Below are 26,590 nucleotides of genomic sequence, written 5' to 3'. Positions count from 1 at the left end.
TTCCACAAAAACGCAAGTCTAAGCTTCGACCTCGAGCCGATGGACCCTTCAAGGTGCTCGCACGCTACAACGACAACGCTTACAAGATCGACCTCCCACGGGACAAATACAACGTGAGCGACATCTTCAACATCAAAGATCTCTCTCCCTTCCATGGTGATGAAGAACTCGATCCGAGGACGGATCTTCCCCAAGGGAGGGGAGATGATGCGGAGCATCCCACGACCATCCACATGGACGCCACCTCAACTATCCAAGCTCCAAGTGGACCAATGACAAGGGCTAGGGCGCATGCTATTCAATCCGAGATGACATCACTCCTACTTGAGTTTTCCCCCTCTTCAAGTGAGACATGGCTACTGCCTAAGTCCGAGATACTATGTGTCACCAGGTACAACGCTCAAGACTCGGAGCTGAGGACTGTAGAAGAAGAGACAGGCGTCAACACTCTGGACAACCCGGAACTTCCGGCCAGAGCCCGGAACTTCCGGCCCCCGGACCTTCCGGCCGACCCGGAGCTTCCGGCCGCCGATGACCTCGTCCAGCCCAGGCGTGCTAACTCTCGGGTTAGCCCGGACCCCGTCCCGGACCTTCCGGTGCCCGGAACCTCCGGCCTGCCCGGACCTTCCGGCCCCCGGACGCCAGCACCTCTCCACCGCGCCAACTCTCTGGTTAGGCCGGACCCTCCCCGGAACCTCCGGTGCCCGGAACTTCCGGCCTAGCCCGGAACTTCCGGCCCTGCCTGCGCGCAGCCACTTGGGCCGAGGCCCGTGTACCCTTTCGTTACCTAGACTATATATACTCTATCCCGTACAACTTTCTAGGTAGCAAAGTTGTAGCTCATATGTGAGGATAGCTTTTGCTCATCCATACGGATCATCTCCCCAAGAGTGACCGCGGCCCCTCTACGGAGAAGATCCACCTTGGATTCAAGACCCCTTTACGGGAAGATCCCCTTGTGGATTCAAGACCTCCTCTCGGAAAAGAATCGGCTACCCTTTTGTATCGTCCTTAGTTGTCCGTGGATTCGTGTATCGTTCTATGTACCCGAGGATCTAGCACATGTGTGACTTGTTCTTATTAGTTTGAGTGTTCCTCTTGTGTTTTCTCCCGTTTTTCCTCGTTCCCCTCTTCGCGTTCATCGTGTTCTTCGCGGGATCCGCTCCTCTCGTGAAAAATCGGGCCACTAGGGTTCTACCCTACATCACAACGTCATTTTGTTTTTAGGAAATTGACATCATATTGTGGTGGACAGGAAGAATCTTTCGTAAAATGCTATTGAGATAAAATATCTTCTCTTCCTCTTCGACATGGGTGGCCGTACCTGTCTCTAGAATTGTTACTGGCTACAAAACACAGGTAAGATTATTCAAGTCTTCAGCCTTGATATTCTAGTTGTCGAGAACATATATCTTTTTTTTTTGCGATTTTCTCGCCGTATGGTCCATCGCTCAATTGGGCCAAACATGAGCATGCTCTTCAACAGCCCAGTTTGCTCCACCAATGTCCATCTGCTAAACAATTTGGCTAAAAAAATCTGCTAAACAATTGATGTGTGGGTTGGAGTCGACACGGCAATCACAACATCAATCCTCGGCAACCAACTGGCGACCTACCTATTTGCATACATGCTTTATTTATATCGTACATTAAGTGAATTATATAAGCGCAATTTGCATCTAGCATTGGTTTGGATATGTGGTCCTTGTGCTTGTGCCGATGCACGCATGGTGCAACCTCCACCTATTCTCTATTACTCTCGTCACCGCAGCAAACACCATCATTGTCCGTAGACAGTGGCGGACCTAGCCCACTGGGCCAGGGTGGGCCAATAGTGTAGCTGTACATACACATTTAGTTTTCCTTTTATTTTTTTAGCCTTTCTTCTATTGTATAAAGGCTATTTTCAAATCTCAGGGTGGGCCACGGCCCACCCTGTCCACCCTCTACCTCCGCCACTGTCCGTAGAACTATAAGTTAGTATAGCGAGATGCCCATGGGAACGACGTGCTACAGTGCGATGACCAAACTCATCACCATGGAATTGACCATATTCATCTTGAATTAGTGGGCTCGCAAAAATGGTGTATTAAAATGTGATGACCAAGCTCACCTTGGGATTGATCATGGTCGACGTTAATTGATGGATGATTGACAACTATTGGCGATGGTGACGAAGAGGAGAAGTAACAATATGGATGGGCTGCTACACGCATGTGAGGATTTGTTTTCCCCGTTGCAACGCACGGGCATATTTGCTAGTCAAGACTCAAGTATATGACTATTCAAGTCTTTAGCTCCAAGTCTGTGGGTTAATACGACGTCGTTTTGTTTTTAGGAAATTGACGTCATATTGTGGTGGGCAGGAAGAATCTTCCGTAAAATGCTATTGAGATAAAATATCTTCTCTTCCTCTTCGACATGGGTGACCGTACCTGTCTCTAGAATTGTTACTGGCTACAAAAAACAGGTAAGATTATTCAAGTCTTCAGCCTTGATATTCTAGTTGTCGAGAACATATATCTTTTTTTGCGAGGGCACAACATATATCTTTGATAAAGACATTTGATTCTCCACAAAAATATAAATACAACTGTCTGTAGTACACAGATATTTTCGGTTGTAAGACTAAGAGTTGACGGACCTAGATGAGTAACTTAAATATTAAACATTTCTACTATAAAAAAATATTTCTAATAAAACTACTTAAAAAGAACCTGTTCGAAATGCATCACCTTGGTCAGTGATGACATTATCATAGGTGGTTACCTTAAAACAGTATCAATTGTGATGAGCATATATCCGCAAAGACCATATTGGTGGAAAGTTTATTTCTAGAATTGTCCATCCTACGGGTCCAAATTTGTACATTTAGGCTATTTTCCGACCCCTTTTTAGTTCAACTAAATGACCTACAATTTTAGAAAATTTAGTTAACCTGGCTTAACTAAGGAGCGTTAAAGTTACATTGAGGGCCAAACAATTACATCCCTAGTTTATCCAATATACATCTAACACGAAATTTTTGAAGAAAAGGTACAATTTTTTTCTGAAGAAGAAACATCCTTTTATGAAGGAAACAATTTGAGGGAACATCTTTTTCTGAAGGGAACAATTTTTATGAAGGTACATTTTTTATGAAAAAAAATACATTTTGTATGGAGAAGGAACATCTTTTTGTGAAGAGATAATATTTTAGTGAAGAAGGAACAATAATGAAAAAGGAACTCTTTTGTGGAAAGGTGACTTTTTTATTGCTTTAATAAATCCGTTACTTTCAAGCCACCAATTATGTACATCACGGCGGTTAGATGGAGGAATATACATCCGTCAATAGTAGTGTGACGTGCGCCTCTGAAAAAATATGCCACGAATATCCATACCAGAAACCGAACAATGTAGAAGAAAGTGAAAACGAAAACTAAATTGTGCGTTGCTTGTTGAGACAAATTGATAGCTTTGTAAATCAAAACTTAGTCAAGTCCACGCAGTGCATTCTATGACACTCATGACTAGTCAGTATCTACTTTCACTCCCTAGCTCTTTCTTTCACTCTTTTCCTTTTCTGCTCTATGGGTGTGCTTCTCTTTCTCTCTATACATACGTACAGTTCTGTCAGTTCAGCACCATTTGTGGAAGCCTGTTCTCTCATTACATAGCTCCAAGTTCTAGATCGACCGTACCATTTGTCTTGAAGACAGTAGGGTTTATCAAAATTGCTGGTACACAACACAAGGCCAAAATGTCTGGTGCGGTTGTGACGCCGCAGCCGGAGGTGGTGGAAGAGGGGCATCGGTCGTCGCCGGTGAAGTGTGGGCTCCTCCGCACCAACTCCCCACTGGCGCAGGTGTGCCTGATCGGCCTTGTGTGCTTCTGCTGCCCTGGCATGTTCAACGCGCTCTCGGGCATCGGCGGCGGCGGCCAGGTTGACCACACCGTCGCCGACAACGCCAACACCGCCCTCTACGCCTGCTTCGCCGTCTTCGGCATTTTGGGCGGCGCGGCTCACAACCTCTTGGGCCCACGCACCACCCTACTCTTCGGCGCTCTCACTTACCCGCTCTACGACGCCTCCTTTCTCTACTACAACCACCGTCGCTCCATGGCCTTCCCGGTAGCCGCAGGGGCCATCCTCGGCGCCGGCGCGGGCCTCCTCTGGGCCGCCCAGGGTGCAATCATAACCGCCTACCCGCCTCCGAACCGCCGCGGCGCGTACATTTCCATATTCTGGTGCCTCTACAATTTCGGAGGCGTCTTTGGGGGGCTCTTCCCCTTCCGCTCAACTACCACTGTGGCAGCGAATCAACCTGTGGTTGAGTTGGTTAGGTGGATAGTGGTTTCCCCAACCCACCAGGGTTCAAATCCTGGTGCTCGCATTAATCCTGGATTTATTTCAGGATTTCCGGCGATGCGTTTTCAGTGGGAGGAGACGTTCCCATCGACGACAAGGCGCCTACGGTGACTTCGTAAATCTCAAGATGATATGCCGGCTCAGTCTCTCGGAGGTGCTCATAGGGGTAGGGTGTGCGTGTGTGCGTTCATAGGGATGAGTGTATGCGCGTGTATATGAGCGCTTGTGTTTGTACTGATGCTTAAAAAAAAAACTATTACCGTGGCAGCGATGCCGGTAAACGACGGCACCTACGTCGCATTCATGGCGTTCATGCTCCTCGGAAGCGCGCTCGCCCTCCTCATCCTACCGCCTAGCAAGATCACCCGTGACGATGGGAGCAAGGTCGCGGGGGTCGCCTACTCCTCCGTAGCCAGTGAGGGTGCTGAGATCCTTAAGCTCTTCACCAACTGGAAGATGCTTCTTGTGCTCCCCGCGGACTCCGCACCCAGGGCCTTAACAATGTATTCGACTGGGGTGCACGGATGATCGGCTCCGCCGGCATCGGTTACTTCCTCGACTTTGGGTTTGCGAGCCGTAGGAAGAGGGGATTCATTGGGGTGATTATCGTCGCCAGACTCGGCACCGCCATTTGGGGAGGAGGCCTCGCCAACCAACTCAGATACAAGGACGGGAAGTGGGAGGACCTCATCGATTTCAAGGATGGACGCCGGTACGCCGGCCCATTTCTGCTGTTTTTTAGCTATGGGCATCATCTTCCAGAGCCTCGTCTACTGGATCATTGCGGCCCTCTCAGATGACCCACGGGTCCTCAGTAGGTAATAATTCTAACTCAATGTCCCTATTTTATTGGATCATTGCTCTTTGAGAGAGCAGGATAATAGGTTAGGCATTTCGTACCCGCCTTTTTTTCACCCGCAAAAAATAAAGGTGGGTACAAAATGCCTAACCTGCCGAGTAAGTTAGGCAAGAAAATGCCTAATATTTGGTTCCTAATCTTGTTCTCTCGTCTCTCCTTTGCCCTTTTCCTCTCACTTACCTGGACAAGAAATTAAATCCTCACCTATCACAGTACAATTTGTCTGTTCTTTTTTGTCAAAAAGGGTTCAATTATTTTTCGTAGATACAGATGTGCAAGTTCTTCCTTGAGATATATAGCGTGTTACTTCCGTTTAAGAAAGAATTATAAACTCCGCAGAAGACTTTGTTGATTTGGTGATAAAACTATCTTTTTTAACGTGGCAATAAAACTCTTCAGCACTTGTGTTTGTGTGCAGGTATATCGGATTCTACAATGGGGCGCAAAGTGCAGGGGCGACTGTTGCATGGCAGGTGGACAGGCACAAGACGTCCTTGATATCCCAACTGTTCATTAACTGGGGACTTATGACTCTCAGTTGCCCCTTGCTCGCCCTACTGGTGTTCTTGGCCGTAAAGGATGAAGCCAATACGATGGTTGTAAAGGATAAAGACAGTTTAGTTCCCTAGCTTGGTTGAGGATGGACAAGACTAAAGACCAATTCTTGGTTGTAAAGCATGAAGATAGTACGATGCCCATGGCACACTTCATGGCTGCATCTGCAAATTCTCTAGAGTCAGATTCTGGGAAACTTCCCACAGAATCAGCCGCCTAGTTTTTGTCAGAATTTGCAGTCTGAGATTATGGTATGAGTTGTGTGTTGAAATGTTTGTACTGCCCCTAGGCTGAAACCGTGTGTTGAATTGCTAACACTTGGTTGTTTTGAAATGTTTCTTGTCGAATATGAGCACCAAAGCAATTTACAAATATTATAAAGTGCCATATATTATAATTAAAATTGGAAAAGTTTCCTTAATAACAGAAGATGATCAGCTACAAATAGAAGGACTAATCTCATCCACATCTCATCAAAATTGGAAACCATCACCAAATATATAGTTGTAACTATCTAAATATGATCACAGTGTTTTGTAAGGAAACCAGTGCAAAATCGAGATGATCTCTAGCCTAAGGAGTAACACGCAGAGAAATTTACCATGTAAAAGTAACTTCACAAGTGAGAAAAGATCTAGCCATGGATGCTGCAGAACAGGGTTAAACAGAAACTACACAAAATTAAAAATTAATCCAAGCAACATATATGCAAAAATTCGATCCAATTTCACCATAATTCAAATCCAAATATATCTCCCGGCCCATGACAGCGATCAATCAAGGGAAACATATTGCCAATTTAGTATGAAATTGTGCCTTTGAGCCACATCCAACGGGTTTTCAAAAGAACACCATGATAATTTTGCATGGTCTTGAAACTCAATCAAAGTGCCGGGTAAAAAGATTTAACTTATACAGAACTAAAATTTAAAGATAAGAATTGGTAGAGGTCGCGCGAACACGTACCTCCTCTATCACAAATTATGACGTTCGCTCTCCCACAAGGGAGATGATAGATCAACGCGCTCGCCAAGTGCAATGCAAGCCATTGATCTAGGCCATGACCCTTCTTGATGGCCGTCGACCCCGTCCAGGTAAGTTTCAAGGTTGCCCTGTGCGCTTCTTATGTAGGCGCCCCTCCAGCCCCAAGGCGGCTCGGCTGCCGAGGTGGTACTAAACCGCGCGGTACCTACTCTTTACGCCTGTTCGTTGGGGACGGGGACTCCGCCTGAGGATTTCTTTTTCTCTCCAGGCACGGCCTAGGAGCATAGGCAGCCACGAACACGACCCGAGCCACCAAGATCGATCGTCCGCTGCACGAGCCGCTGGAACGCATGCGACGCGAGATGGATCGGTGGCGCCCAGAGAAGAACAGGGCACGGCGTACAGCGATCGGGCGATGTACGGATGTACCGCCAAGCAGTTCCGGTTCGTCCTGCGGGCACCGTCGCCACTCGCCACCTAGCAGTTCAGGCTATTTTGACGACGACGGCACGCTGGTGAGACGACGATGACGACCAGAGACACTGTTTGACAATGACGACGAGACTGTTGCGCACTGCTGATACGCTGGATCTTGGACGCCTCGCATCGATGGAGGTCAGCAGCGTTCCGTCTGCACGCCGTTGTAGCCTCAACAAGCTGTCGCCACAATTGCTGTGTTTCCAGGTTTATTTCTCTCCAATTCCTGTCGTCACTCTTGATGCAACTAGGGTTCTTGTTCAAAAACCCGACTCAGACTGCGGGCTTCAGTGCCTGCATTTCAGGTGCCCAGATTACAGTACATCTTATACAACAATCAACAATCAAGACAGGAGGAGGGGAATGTAATATTAGTTATATTATCACAAGAATACCACTAGTAGAAAACGGGCCTATTGTCCCGGTTCATAAGGGCCTTTTATCCCGGTTCCAGAACCGGGACTAAAGGGTCGGTACTAATGCCCTGCCCCTTTAATCCCGGTTCTAACCAAAATCGGGACAGATGGGTCTCCACGTGGCCTGCGCGCTGAGCCCAGGCAGGAGGGCCTTTGGTCCCTGTTGGTTCCACCAACCGGAACCAATAGGCCACCACGCGTCAGCATTTCTGTGGCTGGGATTTTTGTTTTTTTTTGAATGGGGGGAGGGGGGGTTGGGGGTTTTGAGGGGTTAATTTAGGTGTTTTATATATTGTGTTAGCTAGTTATAATTAATAGAGAGAAGTGTCTTCTCTTATGTCCGTGCTTGGTCGACACTACGTACTATACATACGTATAGAGAGGACTAGACACGCTAGCTAGCTAGTAAGCAAACGAAGGAAACAGAAGATCGCCATGCATGAACATATATGCATACAGAGAGAAGTGATATCGACCACCTCTCCTTCTCCGAGAGATTGGTCGAACAACAAGTTCTCGTATATCTATCCGACACTACCGGCTACATATATACAATAATTATCTCTTACAAATATAATCATACGGACTCATGGTCCATATAGTATTCTCCGTCTTCAGCGATCACGTGGTCAAGAAAGAATGCCGCCAATTCCTCTTGAATTGCTCACATGCGAGCTGGTGCTAGGAGTTCATCTTCCGAAACATCTAATTTGAAAAAGGGGGTCAATATATATGAATGAAACTCAACACAAATGATGGTAATAAAATAAAATTGTAAATATTGTTATTTACGCACTTCATATTGTTCGTTAGAGTACCCGCCCCGCTCACAGGTCGTGTGGCGGATGGACTCGCAGACGTAGTATCCACAGAAATCATTCCCTTGTTCCTGCCACAACCACTTTACAAGAAATAGAGGTCAATCAAACTGATAAGCAAAAATGCTAAATGGTATTGATGAAACTAGCGCTTGAATCACTAGGAGATGCGCGGAACATGCTACTATAGTACTTACTTTCGGGTGTCTAAATTCCAGCTCCTTCGGCAGTCCCGGAACTTTTCTAGTGAATTTTCTCCAAACCCTGCCGGACAAAGAAAAAAATTACTTGATATCAGGAAATGAACAAAGTTGCTGATATGGTGGATAATGATCGATTTAACTTACTTGAGGATTTCAGTCATGTCCGCATACTCCTGGGGATCTTTTCGTTTAGAGTCCAAGACAGTTACTACTCCCTGCTCAAGCCTAATCTCTAGGAGAATATAGTGGTACCTGCGCACGCATGCATAACTCATCAATTACATTACTATAACCTGGACTAATATATAAGGGAAACCGAATATGCACAAGACAGTAACACTCACTTGAAGTTGTAAGGAAAGAGTATTATATCTTTGTTTTCATTTTTTTGAATGATCGTAGCAAGTTGGCCTCGGTATCTTCGGGACGATGTTCAACCTCAGTTGCATCTATGAGATATGTGTTAACGAACCCAATATCACCGATTTGTGTTTTCTTCAATTCGGCGATCTTCAATCTGCATAATATAGTGAGGATAATTATAAATACATGCAATGAAAGAGATGAGCTATATAGAGAGACTTAATGACAGAAGTAGTAGTATTTACAGACAGTAGTAGATGACCGTTGTTTTATCAAGGGCCAATTGATTGAAAAACTGATAGAACTCCTCAAATGGAATAGGCAACAGTTCAATTCCAACGAGGTCATGCTCCGGTTTAACTCTCGATACAAAGTACTCCTCCCCCCAGACTCTCTGCAGATTTTCAAGTACCAATCATGCAATCTTCGCATCATCGTTGTTAAAGATTTTTCATCTTTGACGAGAGGCTTCCCGTACTCGTATCTATGTATCTGCACCTTCATGGGATCATAATGTACATCTCGGGCAGGTAATCGTCAACATTGCAATAACCGGGCACCATCCTCGGATCGACGATGTCGCTAGGCACCTTGAGCGGGGGGCACGATTGCTTTGCTTGTTCGCCGAGCTGGGCAATTTGTTTCCCAGCTGCTCGTCATTCTTTCAGCCTTTGATCACTGACTGTACTTCCCGACCGCTCCGCTTCGGCCCATGTCTTTGCAATAATGCGCTCATAGTTGCCTTTTGGCGGAGACTTGGGTGGTTTTGTCAGGGCAGCCATATTGCGCTTCACTTTCACCGGATCTACCTTCTTCTTCGGAGGTGGATGTCTCTTTGCTTTCAACCCTTGAAACTAGTCATCCACTTCGGTTCGCGCGATCTTCGCATTCTCCTCCGGGGTCCTCTCGTATGGTAACTTCTGTGGACTCTTCAGAGAAGGACCGAATCTGTATGTCCTCCCGCCTCTGGCTGTACTACTAGACGCCGGCCGAACAGATGGAGCGGTTGTCTTTTTTACTTGCTTACGAGGCGGAGGAGAAGGACTACGACGCGCCGGAGCAGCTGCCGGAGCGGCGGCGGGTCTCTTCCGCCCTTGCTGACGAGGCGGAGAAGGAGGAGGCTGGCTGCTCGGGCGCACCGGCGCAGGCGGAGAAGGAGGCGGAGTGCCGCCACGCGCCGGAGAAGGAGCCGGCCGAGGGCCCTGATCGTCACTCGCCGGAGGAGGAGGCGGTGGAGGAGGCGGAGTGCCCTGATTCGCCGGAGGAGGAGGAGGAGGCGGAGGCGTCCAATTCCGAAGGTTGATGAGCTCCTTCCGCCATAGGCATGGAGTCTTCAGAGCAGAACCCAGCCGAGTCTTTCCTTCACCGGTAGGGTGGTCAAGCTGGAGGTCCTCAAATCCCTCAGTTATTTCATCCACCATCACCCTAGCATATCCTTGTGGAATCGGCCGGTAGTGAAAAGTTGCGCCGGGTTCAGTAGGATAAATAGAGCCAACAGCCGCCTTGACCTTCAAATTCATCCATTGCGTCATAAGGTGGCAATTTTGAGACTCCGTGATAGCATCCACGGGATAGCTGGCAGTAGCTGTCAAGGCATGCTCCGGCTGAAGCAGCTCGGTGGAAGCCACGCTGCTTCTCCGCTGAGATGGTGGGGTAGCTTCGGGGGAAGCTTCGGCAGTACGTTTGCTGCGATTTGCTTCTCGTTCCTCTATCGCTTGTACCCTTGCTTGCAGCGCCTGCATTTGGGTCTGCTGCACTTTTTTCCTCCTCTCATGGGATTTGCAACCGCCTGCGTCCGGAAACCCAACGTTCCATGGAATGGAGCCTGGCGTGCCTCGTGTCCGTCCAGGGTGCTCAGGATTCCCGAGGGCCATTGTGAGCTCGTCGTTCTCTCTGTCTGGAAGGAACGTCCCTTGCTGCGCTGCTTCTATATAGTGCTGAAGCTTCCTGACTGGTATGTCCATTTGATCATTCGTCCAAATGCACTTCCCTGTTACAGGGTCCAAGGTTCCGCCAGCCCCGAAGAACCAAGTCCGGCAACGGTCTGGCCAGTTAATTGTCTCTGGTTTGATCCCTTTATCAACCAGATCATTCTCAGTCTTGGCCCACTTAGGCTGGGCTACGAGGTAGCCACCTGACCCCGTGCGATGGTGATGCTTCTTCTTCGCAGCATTTTGCTTGTTTGTCGCCGACATCTTCTTACTCTTTTCCGATGTCTTATGGGCCACAAATGCGGGCCAGTGATCTCTGATCTTCTCATATCTGCCCTTGAATTCTGGTGTCTCATTATTTTCGACAAACTTATTCAGCTCTTTCTTCCACCTCCTGAATAGTTCTGCCATCCTCTTAAGAGCAAAAGACTTGATTAATTGCTCTTTAACTGGCTTCTCTGGATTATCCTCTGGCGGTAGGGTGAAATTTGACTTCAGCTCAGTCCAAAGATCATTTTTCTACATATCATTGACATAAGACACCTCAGGGTCTTCTGTAGCCGGCTTAAACCATTGCTGGATGCTGATCGGGATCTTGTCCCTAACCAAAACCCCGCACTAAGCAACAAATGCGCTCTTTGTCCGGAGGGGTTCAATCGGTTGGCTGTCGGGCGCGATTGCTATGATCTCAAACTTTTCATCCGAGCTCAACTTTTTCTTCGGGCCTCGTCTCTTTACTGAAGTTGTGCTCGATCCGGAGGGCTAGAAAAAAGAACAAAGACTTAATTAATATGTGTACATACCAAAACAATGAATGCATCAATTAGCTGGTCAGCAGAAGCTTAACTAATATATATACCTGGCCGGACTCGGTTCGGTCACCGGAGACGTCATCACGGTCTCCTTCTTGCACCGGCATTGGGTCACCGGAGCCGTCCTCACGGTCTCCTTCTTGCACCGGCATTAGGTCACCGGAGCCATCATAATCAGCTGCTTCTAGACCATCGGTCTCGTTGAGAAACAACGAGCAGATGGCATCACTTCCTCGTGCGATTATGTCCCCCAATAACTCTTCTTGTACTTCGTCTCGGGCGTGTCCATAGTTTCTACAAATATTGAAAACATGGCAATTATTATTCAAACATGACAGATGGATATATTAGTGGCAAAAACGTAGAACTAATATTAATTAGTGGCCTCGACGCTGCTTCTCTAGGGTTTGGGGTGGCCTCGACGCTGCTTCTCTAGGGTTTGGGGTGGCCTCGACAACGCTTCAAGGATAAAAAAAGAAGAGGAAGAAGAAAAAAAAGAGGAGAAGAAAGAATAGAGGAGTAAGAACTCCTCTATTCTTTCTTCTCCTCTTTTTTTCTTCTTCTTCCTCTTTTTTTAATCGAGAACGAGGGTCGTCCAGGGTCACCAAACGGTAGAGGAAACCCTAAATAGCAAGTATCGTGGGTGTGAGATACATGTGGCCGTCGGTGTCGGACACTACATCCACGTCCCGCAAGTGACGTGGGCGTCGAAGCCCGCGCCACTTGTGGGACGTGGATGTAGTGTCCGACACCGACGGTACATGTATCTCACACCGACGATACTTTCTATTTAGGGTTTCTCCTCTACCGCTCGGCGACCCTCGACGACCCTCGTTCCCGATAAAAAAAGAGGAAGAAGAAGAAGAAAAAAAAGAGGAGAAGAAAGAATAGAGGAGAAGAACTCCTCTTTTTTTTCTTCTTCCTCTTCTTTTTTTATCCTCTTCTTCCTCTCATGTTCGAGAGGATCGCCGAGGGGTCGGGAGGTTGCCTAGTGTCAAAGGATTCAACAAAACCATGTCTTCATCATTAGGCGAAAGTAACAGGAGCACGATGGTATGAAGCTCTCCAAAGTTATTTTGGAACGGAGTCCCAGATAAGATAATTCGCTTTTTGGTACAAAGTTCAGCAAGAACCTTCCAAATATCGTTATTTGGAAGGCCTTTGCTGAAATTCATACAAAAAGGCAAATTATCCTATCCGGGAAACCATTCCAAAATAACTTTGGAGGACTTCGTCATGCCCTGGTTACTTCCGGCTAATGATGAAGTCATGGATTTCTTCAATACTTTGACACTAGGAAACCTCTCTCGACCCCTCGGCGATCCTCGACCCCTCGAACCCTCGACAACCCTGGAACCCTCGACCCCTAGACGACCCTGGAACCCTCGACCCTCGATCCCTCAACCCTATAGAACCCTCGAAGAAAGGAATAGCTAGAGGAGAAGATCGAAGAAAAAAAAGAAGGAAAAAAAGAGGAGAAGAAGAAAGGAATAGTGGAGAAGAAGAGATATTTTCTCTTCTTCTCCACTATTCCTTTCTTCTTATCCTCTTCTTTTCCTTCTTTTTTCTTCTTCTTATTTATTTCTCCTCTTCTTTTCCTCTCCTCTTCTTCTTTCTTTCCTCTTCTTATTTTCTTCTTTCCTATCCTCGACGACCCTGGAACCCTCGACCCCTAGACGACCCTGTAACCCTCGACCCTCGATCCCTCGACCCTATAGAACCCTCGAACCCTCGACCCTGAAACCCTCGACCCTTGACCCCTTAAAGACCCTCTACCCTAGTTCCCGACCCTCGACCTCTCGGCGATCCTCGACACCCTCGTTCCCGATAAAAATTAAGAAGAAGAAGAAAAAAGAGGAGAAGAAGAAAGGAATAGCTAGAGGAGAAGATCGAAGAAAAAAAGAAGAAAAAAAAGAGGAGAAGAAGAAAGGAATAGTGGAGTTCTATTTTCTCTTCTATTTTCTCTTCTTCTCCTCTATTCCTTTCTTCTTTTCCTCTTCTTTTTCTTTTTTTTCTTCTTCTTATTTATTTCTCCTCTTCTTCTCCTTTCTTCCTCTTCTTATTTTCCTTTTTCCTCTCATTCTTTTTCTTCTTCTTCCTTCTTAATATCACTTAGCAACTTTCTGACAAAATACATGAAGTAGTATTGCTTGTTTTTTAAAAAAATGTTCAAATAGAAAATTTAAAAAAAAGTAAAGGTTTTGCCTAATGCATTTTTCATATGAATATACAAACATTTGCATATTCTACAATAATTAATATCACCAAAACAATCTATTAACATAAAAAAATCCTAACTTTTCTAAAAATCTATCTTTTGCATACATGAACATATATATACACAGAGAACATACATACATATATATATTTTTATAAAAATGCAAAAAACAAAAAATCTAAAAAAAGGCATATACACACTCCTTCTTTTCCTTCTTCTTCCTTCTTCTTCCTTCCTCTTTTCTTCTCCAACACAACACTTTTTTTCTTAAATGTTACATATGAACATATAAAGAGCATTATACAGCATATACAGAGCATTATATATACATTGAACATACATACATACATACATCTTAACAGAAAAAAATGAAAAATAGGCCGCGGTGGTCGGCGACAGCGACGATGGTTGGCGGTGGCGCTTACGGATGGCATGCGGGGACGGCAATGAGAAGGAAAGGGGAGGGGGCAGGGGCTCACAGCGCGGGGAGGGGTCGAGGTCGCCGGCCGGAATCGGTGTGGCGGCGGACGAACGACCTCAGGGATGAACGGGTCGCGGGAGCCGGCGTGGTGCTTCCCCGGAGCGATAGCGACGACGGGAGCGGGGAGGGGTCGGGGCCGGCCTGAGGCAAAGGCGGTGGCGCGTGGGGCAGGGAAGGCGTCGGGGCGACGCGGGGCAGCGGTGGCGTCGAGGTGGCGAGGTCGGGGCAGCGGGGCGGCGCGGTGAGGCGGACGGCGACGGCGCGGGATGGCGCGCGGCAACGGGGGCGGCGACGACGGGCACGGGCGACGGGGCAGCAGGAGAATGAGGAACTTAATGAAAATTTCACAAGTGTTTTTTTATATACTGAGAGCATTGGTCACGGTTCGTGGCACAAACCGTGACCAATGCCCCCATTTAGTCCCGGTTGGTGCTACCAACAGGGACCAAAGGCCTCTTTTCAGCAGCCCAAAGGGCGGGAAGCGGCGGCCTTTGGTCCCAGTTGGTGGCACCAACCGGGACTAAAGGGGGCATTGGTCACGGTTGTGCCATGAACCGTGACCAATGCCCCCTTTAGTCCCGGTTGGTGCCACCAACCGGGACCAAAGACCTTGTGCTGCCCCGCGCCCAAATGTTTAGTCCCACCTCGCTAGTTGAGAGGGAGCCGCACCTGTTTATAAGGTGCGGTGCGCCCTCCCTCTCGAGCTCCTCCCTAAAGCAGGCTTTCGGGCCTAACCGTGCAATGTGTGCCTATGGGCCTACTGGGCCTCCCGCGGGCCTGAATCCTGGCCCATGGTAGGGTTTCTAGTCGTATTCAGGCCGTGGGTGCCCAGTAGGTGGCACTTTTTTTGTTTTTTTTGTTTTCTTTGTTGCTTTATTTATTTTATTTTGTTTCTACTTACAACAAAATACTTATTGTTGCTATTTTTAATTTTTTTCCAGTTTTTTTGTTTTGTTTTCTGTATTATTTTTTTTCTTTTGTTTTTTGCTTTATTTTTTAATTCTTTTTGCTTTTAGGTCAGCAAAATTATAAACTTTCTGTTGCTTTATTTATTTTATTTTGTTTCTACTTACAACAAAAAACTTATTGTTGCTATTTTTTCCACTTTTTTTGTTTTGTTTTCTGCATTATTTATTTTCTTTTGTTTTTTGCTTTATTTTTTTATTCTTTCTGCTTTTGTTTTAGAAAAATTATAAACTTTCTGTTAGTGCCATTAGTTTTCAAATTTGAAAACACTTTTTAGTTTTTTTGTTTTCTTTGTTGCTTTATTTATTTTATTTTGTGATTAACTTTACTATAAAAATAGTTTTTTCCTGTTTTTTGATTTGTTTTTTGCATTATTTATTTTCTTTTGTTTTTTGCTTTAATTTTTAATTCTATTTGCTTTTAGGTTAGCAAAATTATAAACTTTCTGTTAGTGTCATTAGTTTTAGAAAAATTATAAACTTTCTGTTAGTGCCATTAGTTTTCAAATTTGAATAGTTAAAATTTGAATTCTTTGAAAATTGTTTGAATCACAAGTTTGTGATTAACTTACTAAAAGAATGAGAATAGATGCGCTTATAGAGAAAATTCAACCTAAATTCCTAGTAAATTTCTATGAATTTCAGAGAAATTCACTATGAATTTAGGTTAAACTTTTCTCTATTAGGGCATCTATTTTCACTTTGAGAGGAGCTCAACAAGGCAGAGAGGGAAGGGCTTATAAACCGGTGTGAGCCTCCTTCGGTTGGCGAGGTGGGACTAAACTCTGCCCGCAACGAGGACCAACCCATTAGTCCCGGTTTGTGGCACAAACCGGGACTAATGGTCATGGGCCAGGGGCGAGGAGCAAAATTATAAACTTTCTGTTAGTGCCATTAGTTTTAGAAAGTTGAAAGTTGGCATGGGCCAGGGACTAATGGTCATGGTATTACGAGGGCCGAACCATAAGACATGAAAGCATTTCAAATGAACTCTGAAAAAGTTGAAAGTTGGGATGGTATCATAATTTCACCCACATAGCATGTGCATGTACAAAATGGACAATGGTAGCATATTCGTGTGTTACAAAGTTGGCATGGTATCATCATAATAGTTGCGGGAGAAAGTCTTCACTTTTTCTTTGCTTGTGTCATTTGCTTATTGCGCCGTAACCATGGATAATCTTCATTGTTTATCAGGATGCTTGGGCCAGCCTTGACATTGAAGGGAGGAATTTCATGAAACTTTTCATAATCTTCAGACATGTCTGTCTTGCCGTCCACTCCCGGGATGTCCCTTTTTCCTGAAAGAACTATGTGGCGCTTTGGCTCATCGTATGATGTATTCGCTTCCTTATCTTTTCTTTTTCTCGGTTTGGTAGACATGTCCTTCACATAGATAACCTGTGCCACATCATTGGCTAGGACGAACGGTTCGTCAGTGTACCCAAGATTTTTCATATCCACTGTTGTCATTCCGTACTGTGGGTCTACCTGTACCCCGCCGCCTAACAAATTGACCCATTTGCACTTAAACAAAGGGACCTTAAAATCAGGTCCGTAGTCAAGTTCCCATATGTCCACTATGTAACCATAATATATGTCCTTTCCGCTCTCGGTTGCTGCATCAAAGCGGACACCGCTGTTTTGGTTGGTGCTCTTTTGATCTAGGGCGATCGTGTAAAATGTATTCCCATTTATCTCGTATCCTTTGTAAGTCAATACAGTCAAAGATGGTCCCCTGGACAACAAGTACAACTCATCACAAACAGTGTTGTCACCTCTGAGACGTGTTTCCAACCAACTGCTAAAAGTCCTGATGTGTTCACATGTAATCCAGTCGGCGCACTGCTCCGGGTGTTTGGAGCGCAGACTGTTCTTGTGTTCATTGACATACGGGGTCACCAAGGTAGAGTTCTGTAGAACTGTGTAGTGTGCTTGAGACCAAGAATATCGTTCCCTGCATATTATTGAGTCTCTTCCAAGAGTGCCTTTTCCAATCAGTCTCCCCTCATACCGCGATTTAGGGAGACCTATCTTCTTAAGGCCAGGAATGAAGTCAACAAAAAACCCGATAACATCCTCTGTTTGATGGCCCATGGAGATGCTTCCTTCTGGCCTAGTGCGGTTACGGACATATTTCTTTAGGACTCCAATGAACCTCTCAAAGGGGAACATATTATGTAGAAATACGGGCCCCAGGATGACAATCTCGTCGACTAGATGAACTAGGACGTGCGTCATGATATTGAAGAAGGATGGTGGGAACACTAGCTCGAAACTGACAAGACATTGCGCCACATCACTCCTTAGCCTTGGTACGATTTCTGGATCGATCACCTTCTGAGAGATTGCATTGAGGAATGCACATAGCTTCACAATGGCTAATCGGACGTTTTCCGGTAGAAGCCCCCTCCATGCAACCGGAAGCAGTTGCGTCATAATCACGTGGCAGTCATGAGACTTTAGGTTCTGAAACTTTTTCTCTGGCATATTTATTATTCCCTTTATATTCGACGAGAAGCCAGTCGTGACCTTCATACTGAGCAGGCATTCAAAGAAGATTTCTTTCTCTTCTTTCGTAAGAGCGTAGCTGGCAGGACCTTTATACTACTTCGGAGGCATGCCGTCTTTTTCGTGCAAACATTGCAGGTCCTCCCGTGCCTCAGGTGTATCTTTTGTCTTCCCATACACGCCCAAGAAGCCTAGCCGGTTCACGCAAAGGTTCTTCATCACGTGCATCACGTCGATTGAGGAGCGGACCTCTAGGTCTTTCCAGCAAGGTAGGTCCCAAAATATAGATTTCTTCTTCCACATGGGTGCGTGTCCCTCAGCGTCATTCGGAACAGCTAGTCCACCGGGACCCTTTCCAAAGATTACGTAGTGTAAATCATTGACCATAGCAAGCACGTGATCACCGGTGCGCATGGCGGGCTTCTTCCGGTGATCTGCCTCGCCTTTGAAATGCTTGCCTTTCTTTCGACATTGATGGTTGGTCGGAAGAAATCGATGATGGCCCAGGTACACATTCTTCCTACATTTGTCCAGGTATATACTTTCAGTGTCATCTAAACAGTGCATGCATGCGTGGTATCCTTTGTTTGTCTGTCCTGAAAGGTTACTGAGAGCGGGCCAATCGTTGATGGTCACGAACAACAACGCCTTAAGGTTAAATTCCTCCTGTCTGTGCTCATCCCACGTACGTACACCGTTTCCATTCCACAGCTGTAAAAGTTCTTCAACTAATGGACTTACATACACATCAATTTCGTTGCCGGGTTGCTTAGGGCCTTGGATGAGAACTGGCATCATAATGAACTTCCGCTTCATGCACATCCAAGGAGGAAGGTTATACATACATAGAGTCACGGGCCAGGTGCTGTGATTGCTGCTCTGCTCCCCGAAAGGATTAATGCCATCCGCGCTTAAAGCAAACCATACATTTCTTGGGTCCTTTGCAAACTCATCCCAGTACTTTCTCTCGATTTTTCTCCACTGCGACCCGTCAGCGGGTGCTCTCAACTTCTCATCTTTCTTTCGGTTATCACTGTGCCATCGCATCAACTTGGCATGCACTTCGTTTCTGAACAAACGTTTCAACCGTGGTATTATAGGAGCATACCACATCACCTTCGCAGGAACCCTCTTCCTGGGGGGCTCGCCGTCAACATCACCAGGGTCATCTCGTCTGATCTTATACCGCAATGCACCGCATACCGGGAATGCGTTCAGATCCTTGTATGCACCGCGGTAGAGGATGCAGTCATTAGGGCATGCATGTATCTTCTCCACCTCCAATCCTAGAGGACATACGACCTTCTTTGCTGCGTATGTACTGTCGGGTAATTCGTTATCCTTTGGAAGCTTCTTCTTCAATATTTTCAGTAGCTTCTCAAATCCTTTGTCAGCCACAGCATTCTCTGCCTTCCACTGCAGCAATTCCAGTACGGTACCGAGCTTTGTGTTGCCATCTTCGCAATTGGGGTATAACCCTTTTTGTGATCCTCTAACATGCGATCGAACTTCAGCTTCTTCTTTTGACTTTCACATTGCGTCCTTGCATCGACAATGACCCGGCGAAGATCATCATCATCGGGCACATCGTTTGGTTCCTCTTGATCTTCAGCAGCTTCACCCGTTGCAGCATCATTGGGCACATCGTCTGGTTCCTCTTGATCTTCACCAGCTCCCCCCGTTGCAGCATCACCGTATTCAGGGGGCACATAGTTGTCATCGTACTCTTCTTCTTCGCCGTCTTCCATCATAACCCCTATTTCTCTGTGCCTCGTCCAAACATTATAGTGTGGCATGAAACCCTTGTAAAGCAGGTGGGAGTGAAGGATTTTCCGGTTAGAGTAAGACCTCGTATTCCCACATTCAGTGCATGGACAACACATAAAACCATTCTGCTTGTTTGCCTCAGCCGCATCGAGAAACTCATGCACGCCCTTAATGTACTCGCGGGTGTGTCTGTCACCGTATATTCATTGCCGGTTCATCTGCGTGCATTATATATAATTAAGTGTCCAAATTAATAGAAGTTCATCATCACATTAAAACCAAAGTGCATACATAGTTCTCATCTAACAACATATAGCTCTCCAGAGCATCTAATTAATTAAACCATACATTGAAACTATGCAAAACATTTCAATGCGAAAACAAATGAGATCATAATCGCAACCAAGGTAACAATTGATCCAACGGCATAATGATACCAAGCCTCGGTATGAATGGCATATTTTCTAATCTTTCTAATCTTCAAGCGCATTGCATCCATCTTGATCTTATGATCATCGACGACATCCGCAACATGCAACTCCAATATCATCTTCTCCTCCTCAATTTTTTTTATTTTTTCCTTCAACAAATTGTTTTCTTTTTCAACTAAATTTAACCTCTCGACAATAGGGTCGGTTGGCATTTCCGATTCACATACATCCTACATAAATAAAATCTATGTCACGTTGGTCGGCATAATTTTCATAAACAATAAATGAACCAATAGTTATAAAGATAATATATATACCACATCCGAATCATAGACAGGACGAGGGCCGAGTGGGGCGGATACCAAAACCATCGCACTATATAAGATGCAATAATAAAAGTAAGAAAATAATACAAGTATCTATGTAAACATACAAGTAAGAATATTTTTCCTTTCAGAAAGAAGATAAGAACAAGAGGCTCACCACGGTGGTGCCGGCGATGAGCTCGGCGCGGGTGATCGACGGCGGTGAAGACGGGGACGGGGCGTGACGGACCGCTAAACCTAGACAAATATTATGGAAAATGGAGTTTGGAGGTCGAGCTTGGAGAGGAGAAAGCTTAAGTAGTGTGGCTCGGGCATTCCATCGAACACCTTGTGTGCATAGGAGGTGAGTTAGAGCACCACACCAAGCCCTCTCCCCCTCGGCCAGAGAAAAACAGAGCACTGGGGTGCTCTGCTCGCGAGCGAGGGGTATATATAGGCACCTCATTGGTCCCGGTTGGTGACATGAGCCGGGACTAAAGGGGAGCCTTTGGTCCCGGTTCAAGCCACCAACCGGAACCAATGGTGGTGGGCCAGGAGCGAGGCCCATTGGTCCCGGTTCATCCCACCAACCGGGACCAAAAGGTCCAGATGAACCGGGACCAATGGCCCACGTGGCCCGGCCGGCCCCCTGGGCTCACGAACCGGGACCAATGCCCACATTGGTCCTGGTTCTGGACTGAAGCGGGACTAATGGGCTGATCCGGCCTGGACCAAAGCCCTGTTTTCTACTAGTGCAGAACATAACCTTTTTTTAGAATCAACATAGAAACATATTGAAGGTTATGATTTACTTCCTGGAACCAAAGCTTTTGATATCCAAGTATTTGACATGGAAGAGTTTCCTAAAATTTAAAATAATTTGACATGAAACCAAAACTAAAACCACCGCACACTAAATATGCATTAGTAAGAGGTTGGAGATTCCAGTAGCTAAGGGCTTCCTTAATAAAATACGTAATTTGTTAGAATACAAAGAAAGAAGCACACGGCTTGTATTGTCCTGCTTCTATTTTTCCTTCAACTCACTATTTCACTTGCGATGCATCAGAAGCAAAGGTGCAAAACATCAAGTTGTCAAGGACACTGCAGCAAGATCATCGAGGATAACTTGCAGACAATAATATTTCTTCCTCCATAGTGTATTGCCTGCTTGCTTCCACAACAACTCCTTCAGCTGGCATCCATAGAGATCCATCTTGACCTCCATCATATCTCCTTGGTGCAGCAGTATCAGGTGCCGCACGCATGTTAACTCTCAGAATTTCAAGTTTCATCTCCACTTCCCTCATGGTAGGCCGCTCTTCTCCCTTCAATTTAATGCACATCACTGCTAGCATAGCTACCTCCTGGACTTCCCCATTTTCCTCTTCTATGAGTTGAGGATCTATTATCTCATCAAGGTTGCCTTCTGCGAGTAGTGAAACAAAATGTGAAACGAGACTAACACCGTCGTTGCCACCACTACGGTAGAGGCATGGTTTTCTTCTAGTTAGGAGTTCTACAAGAAGAACACCAAAACTGAAAACATCACTCTTGTCTGTTAGGCGACCGGTATAATAGTACATGGGGTCTAAGTAGCCTATTGTTCCTTGCACGGCTGTAGTCACCCCGGTTTGGTCGATTGGGATGTATCTTGAAGCTCCAAAGTCTGATACCTTTGCTGTCAAATTATCATCAAGAAGTATGTTGGTTGATTTAATATCCCTGTGATAAATTGGCATCGAAGCAGCAGAATGGAGATAAGAAAGAGCTCTAGCAACTTCAAGCGCAATCCTTGTTCGATCATCCCATGACAGTGACATTGGGCCTTCAACATGAAGATGGTGATCAAGAGTACCATTTGAAATGAACTCATAAACTAGTAATGGGACTTCTGTCTCAAGACAACATCCGATTAGCTTAACAACATTTCTATGGTTGATTTGAGAAAGAATTGCAACCTCGTTTATGAAGTCATCGATTTCTCTCTGTACGACGATCTTGGATTTCTTGATGGCGACAACCTGTAGGTCTAAAATTCCTTTATACACAACACCGTGGCCTCCGCCGCCAGCCTCACGAGTTCTATCAAAATTGTTTGTGGCCTTCTCTAGATCCAACAAAGGAATGATCATCCTTTCACCAAAATCTGTTTTCTGGGATATTAGTTGTTGCAATAGCAACCCATGATTTTGCTTGAACAATCTTCTTTTCAGTTTGTTTGCCCTATTTAACTTCATTTTGCGTGCTATAAACGGGGTGGCGAGCACTAAAAGTAAAATGATTGAGCTGCCACTAGCCACAAGACCTATGCCCAAACCTGTAAAATATGGTATCATAGACGAAAATACAAAGTTGTTAATTTCGGGCAACTGAATTCTTCAAAAAATAATAGATTGATGATCATTATAAAAATATGCTATCATTACCTGTAAATGGCCTTTTCGTTCTGACGCTGACGCATCCCAATTTCATCAATGGATCTCCATAGGCACCATCTTGACACCGGCAATGGAATGTCCCAGGCAAATTGATGCAGATTCCATAACATGGATATGTTTCCTTGTGTTTACATTCGTCAATGTCTGGGCAAAGCACATAAAAGTATGAATGAATAAGCAATATGCATGCTAAATAGGTAACTAGTTGGACTATTCTGCAGGTAGTAGAACTACAAAAATATTCGGGGTCCCTATATAACATCGTAGTGAACAAATAAGCATAAAGCTATCAATTAAGCTGATCTGTACCTTCACATCCATCTGGTGTAGAAGCATTGCCCATGAAGCCAGGAGGGCACTGACAATCATATTCTCCGTGTGTGTTTCTGCAATTGCCGTAACATGGATAGATGTCTGGATAATCACATTCGTTGATATCTGGATGTACCACAACATAGAAAAAACCGAAATTAGTTATACCGATATAGGTTCATGTAGTCAATGAGTAGAAAATGTATATAAACACACAAGTCGGTCGGCTAAGAAACAACTATTTACGGGTCAATGCCGCGCAAGCTGTCGTGGAATTGAAGACTTGATTTCCAATTATTTGATTTCCAGATATGGTAAAGATTATAAATTGATTCCATATAGTTTCAAAAACAAGTGATGTAGTATTTAAAAAGTGTCATAACTAAACTGATAATTGTGGCATGGATAAGTCCACTTAGAATACAAGCTGCGGCTACTACATACTGCATGGTGGAGGCTCTCAAGGTCCAGATCGGATACCTCTTGGTGGAGTGAGCTTCTAGATCTAGTGGCTTTGATGATTTGTATTACTGTGAGCGAGGAAACATATCTATTAATGTTTTTTTAAAGTGACTGAGAAATAGCAAATCCCCGATGTATACGCATATTGTACTCATTCCATCTTAATTTATAAGGCGCTTATGTATTTTGAGGTTCAACTTTGGCCATCAATTTCAGTAATAAAAATTTGGGTTATGTGCCACGAGAACTATACTATTTGAAGCTTCATTCTATTAGTGTTTCGGTTGGCAAAAGATTAAGTTCTTCATAATGCAATTTTCCACAATTATTGATTTGCCACATATCTTTCTTTACGGCGACTTTGCCATATACTTATGGAGCTGACATGTATCTTCATTATGCCATCACATTTTTGTGCTTGGGCAATGTGCCATTTTCGTATGTTTACTCGGAAAACACTCTATCTAGCTAGGTGCGGTGGCTAAGTAAAGTAAATTAGTTTGAGCATCCAGAAAAAAGAAAGAAATATTTGAGCAGTGTGTTACTATTACCATAGCAGCCATGGGAGATGTATGGATTGCCCTGGTAACCACCAGCACACCTGCAGTTATGCCGTTGATCACCATCGTCCTCATAACCATAAAGAAGACCTTGATCAAAAACTGTGGTGTAGTTTTGGCAGAAACTGTGATCACTGCGGCACGAAGGCGACGACCCACTGGTATCACATATCGAGCTGTTGATCGCCCAGGTCAGCATTGTGGGGGCTGTGTACGCGTTATTTTGATCAGAATACTCCGTCAAGTTAAGCAAATAGTCCGATTCCACAATTAACACATTGACCCGGTATGTATAATCACCGAAACCAACCGGTTGAAACTGGAGTCCGTAGGAAGCGCGATCCTCAAGTATGGCTGCCTGGCAGCAGCTGATGCCGGAGCAGGTCCCCATATCCATGTAACCTGTGCCCGGGCAGAAAGGAGAGCAAGAGCTGACAAGGGTGTCGTTCTGTCCCAAGAGGATGACTTGGACGCCGCATCCGAGTGCTACTAAGTTGTTCTGCCCTGCTCCGGCAACAAAGTATGGCCCGTCGCCGGCGTATCCCAGGCCGCCGGCGCGCCATGTGAGGCGGCTTACGTTTCCGATGTCGTCATAGAGGATATCCAGCGAGGTGCTGTTGATACGCACCGTGCCGTTGGGCAGATCGATGTCGAGCACCTGCACGGTGCCGTCGCCGAGGAAGAGATGGGGCGGGCTGTAGGACTGGTTGCAGGTGAGGTTGAAGCCGCTCTCGTGGTAGCAGCCAGGCTCCACCCCGAACGGGTACGGGATGCTGATGTTGCCGCAGTGGGTGGTGCAGCCACTCCCCCCCTGGGTAGCTGCTGGAGCCGGTGCACGCGCCACGGCGCACAACGGCGGCAGCAGCGCGGCAACCACAACAGCGGCAGAGAACATTGCGCTGGCGAGGGTCAACGGCCAGGCACTCATTGTTTGTTTTTCCTCAACAACTACATAGAGAGAGAGAGAGAGAGAGAGAGAGAGAGAGAGATGGATTATGGAGTAGAATATATCATATATGTATTTGTTTAATGAATCAGCTGGGTCTAGCGAACTGATTTAGCACGCCGGAGTTAGTGTTTGTTCGTTACAAGAGCACGAAGTGGCTTAGTAAATTAGCTAGATGACACTTTTTAGTTAGCTTTCGGCCCGCATTAAGAAAAATGCACGATATAACCGTGATTGATTTTTCACGAGGGAAATTATGTCGAACTCCCTGAAAGTAGGACATTGAGACACACACACAGAGAGAGAGAGAGAGAGAGAGAGAGAGAGAGAGAGAGAGAGAGAGAGAGAGAGAGAGATTTGTTCAATGAACCAGCTGGATTTAGCGAACTGATTTACTACTACGCCAGATTTAGTGTTACTGTTAGTCCGTTGCAAGAGCACTAAGTGATTTAGTAAATTAGCTAGATGACACTTTTTAGTTAGATTGGCAAGCAAGAAGAAAAACGCATGATATAGCTATGATTGATTTTCCCCGAGGGAAATTATGTGGAACTCCCAGAAAGTAAGACATTTTAGCCAGTTATATAAAGTCGTGCGACCGATCATGAACATCGGCACAAACATAATCAGTCCTAGTCTAAAGGGATGCAAGTGAGAAAACGTGCTTAACGGGTCAACAACGACTGACGACATCGGACTGACGAGACCATCGCGGATCAAAAAGATATACGGAAGTACTTGTGACTAGAAAGAAATTCTGTTATAATCTGCAAGTAAATCATTTAAAAAAATTGAGCTGTAAATCTTTTTCTCTTGGAAGTTTCTTTTTGAGTGGTTTTTTCTGTTAGAAGTGGAAAATAAATCTTCACGCGGACTGATACGGCAAACACCAGTACGTGTGATGTGGGCCGGCCCATTTCAAGGGTTTGCTTGCGGTAGTTCTGTTTCCTTCTCTAGCGCTGTGTCTCCTTTTTCTGTGGTTTTTGTTTTTGAGTTTCTTCCGGGTTTTCTTTGTTTTTCTGTGTTTATTTATTGGGCTTATTTTATTTTTTCCTTTTTATTTTTTTCAATTCATGTCTATTTTTAATATATGGTGTATAGATGTGGAACATTTTTATACATGTTGATTTTTTTTCAAATATATGATGTATGTTATTTCAAATAAATGTTTTGAACATATTTTAGTACATGGTAGAAAAAATCAATTCGCATCGGACATGTTTTTAACAATAATCTTAGATGAACAGACTTCGACGGCCGTGTTAGGGACCCCCTCATACTAGCTCTCCCCCTGAATTCCAAGGGGGTGGCCTGTCCTCACCCCAATAAGCGTCCAATAGGAGTTCTCTACTGATACGAGAAGATAACCAGCACAATTTGGCCCGGCCCAATAAGGGGTGGTAGGCTCACATTTTTTCTTTT

The 26,590-nt window shown here is 45.3% G+C and overlaps 2 protein-coding genes, 1 non-coding gene and 1 pseudogene across 5 annotated transcripts; 1 reads left to right on the top strand and 3 right to left on the bottom strand.

The window, feature by feature from the left end:
- The first annotated feature begins 3,802 nt into the window (after positions 1–3,802).
- Positions 3,803–5,839, top strand: LOC147966423 (UNC93-like protein 1 pseudogene; annotated as a pseudogene).
- An 870-nt stretch (positions 5,840–6,709) lies between these two features.
- LOC147966422 (U1 spliceosomal RNA) lies at positions 6,710–6,867 on the bottom strand. The gene has a single exon (XR_015609588.1). It is a non-coding gene; the product is annotated as a U1 spliceosomal RNA (small nuclear RNA).
- A 14,695-nt stretch (positions 6,868–21,562) lies between these two features.
- Positions 21,563–24,268, bottom strand: LOC147966421 (wall-associated receptor kinase 3-like). 3 transcript variants are annotated; one of them, XM_087527250.1, is made up of 3 exons: positions 24,214–24,268; positions 23,198–23,326; positions 21,563–22,767 (listed from the first exon to the last, which is right to left on the bottom strand). In XM_087527250.1, exons 2-3 carry the CDS (start codon positions 23,229–23,231, stop codon positions 21,563–21,565), a joined length of 1,239 nt encoding a protein of 412 aa, XP_087383376.1. In that variant the 5' UTR covers positions 23,232–23,326; positions 24,214–24,268. The 3 variants fall into 3 exon arrangements, with proteins under 3 accessions (XP_087383376.1, XP_087383378.1, XP_087383377.1); XM_087527252.1 differs by lacking the exon at positions 23,198–23,326 and adding an exon at positions 22,904–23,032 and having other exon boundaries at positions 24,214–24,262; XM_087527251.1 differs by having other exon boundaries at positions 21,563–22,779; positions 23,192–23,326; positions 24,214–24,247.
- LOC125529432 (wall-associated receptor kinase 2-like) lies at positions 24,158–25,117 on the bottom strand. Its single transcript, XM_087530828.1, has one exon. It carries the CDS (start codon positions 25,115–25,117, stop codon positions 24,158–24,160), a length of 960 nt encoding a protein of 319 aa, XP_087386954.1.
- Between the last annotated feature and the right edge of the window lie 1,473 nt (positions 25,118–26,590).

Source organism: Triticum urartu, chromosome 6A (genome assembly GCF_056163025.1).
Source record: "Triticum urartu cultivar PI428250 chromosome 6A, HENAU_Tu73, whole genome shotgun sequence".
In the NCBI taxonomy this organism is placed as follows: Eukaryota; Viridiplantae; Streptophyta; class Magnoliopsida; order Poales; family Poaceae; genus Triticum; species Triticum urartu.
Note: the sequence above shows the minus strand (reverse complement) of the source record. Positions and strands in the feature narration are given on the sequence as shown.

Excerpts from the sequence above, each read along its gene's own strand:
- LOC147966421 (XM_087527251.1), bottom strand. The coding sequence starts at position 23,231 with ATGGGCAATGCTTCTACACCAGATGGATGTGAAGGTACAG. Across the intron at positions 22,780-23,191 it reads AGATGGATGTGAAGGTACAG|CATATTTTACAGGTTTGGGC; the intron begins ATCAGCTTAATT and ends CGTCTATGATAC.
- LOC125529432 (XM_087530828.1), bottom strand. The coding sequence starts at position 25,117 with ATGTTCTCTGCCGCTGTTGTGGTTGCCGCGCTGCTGCCGCCGTTGTGC.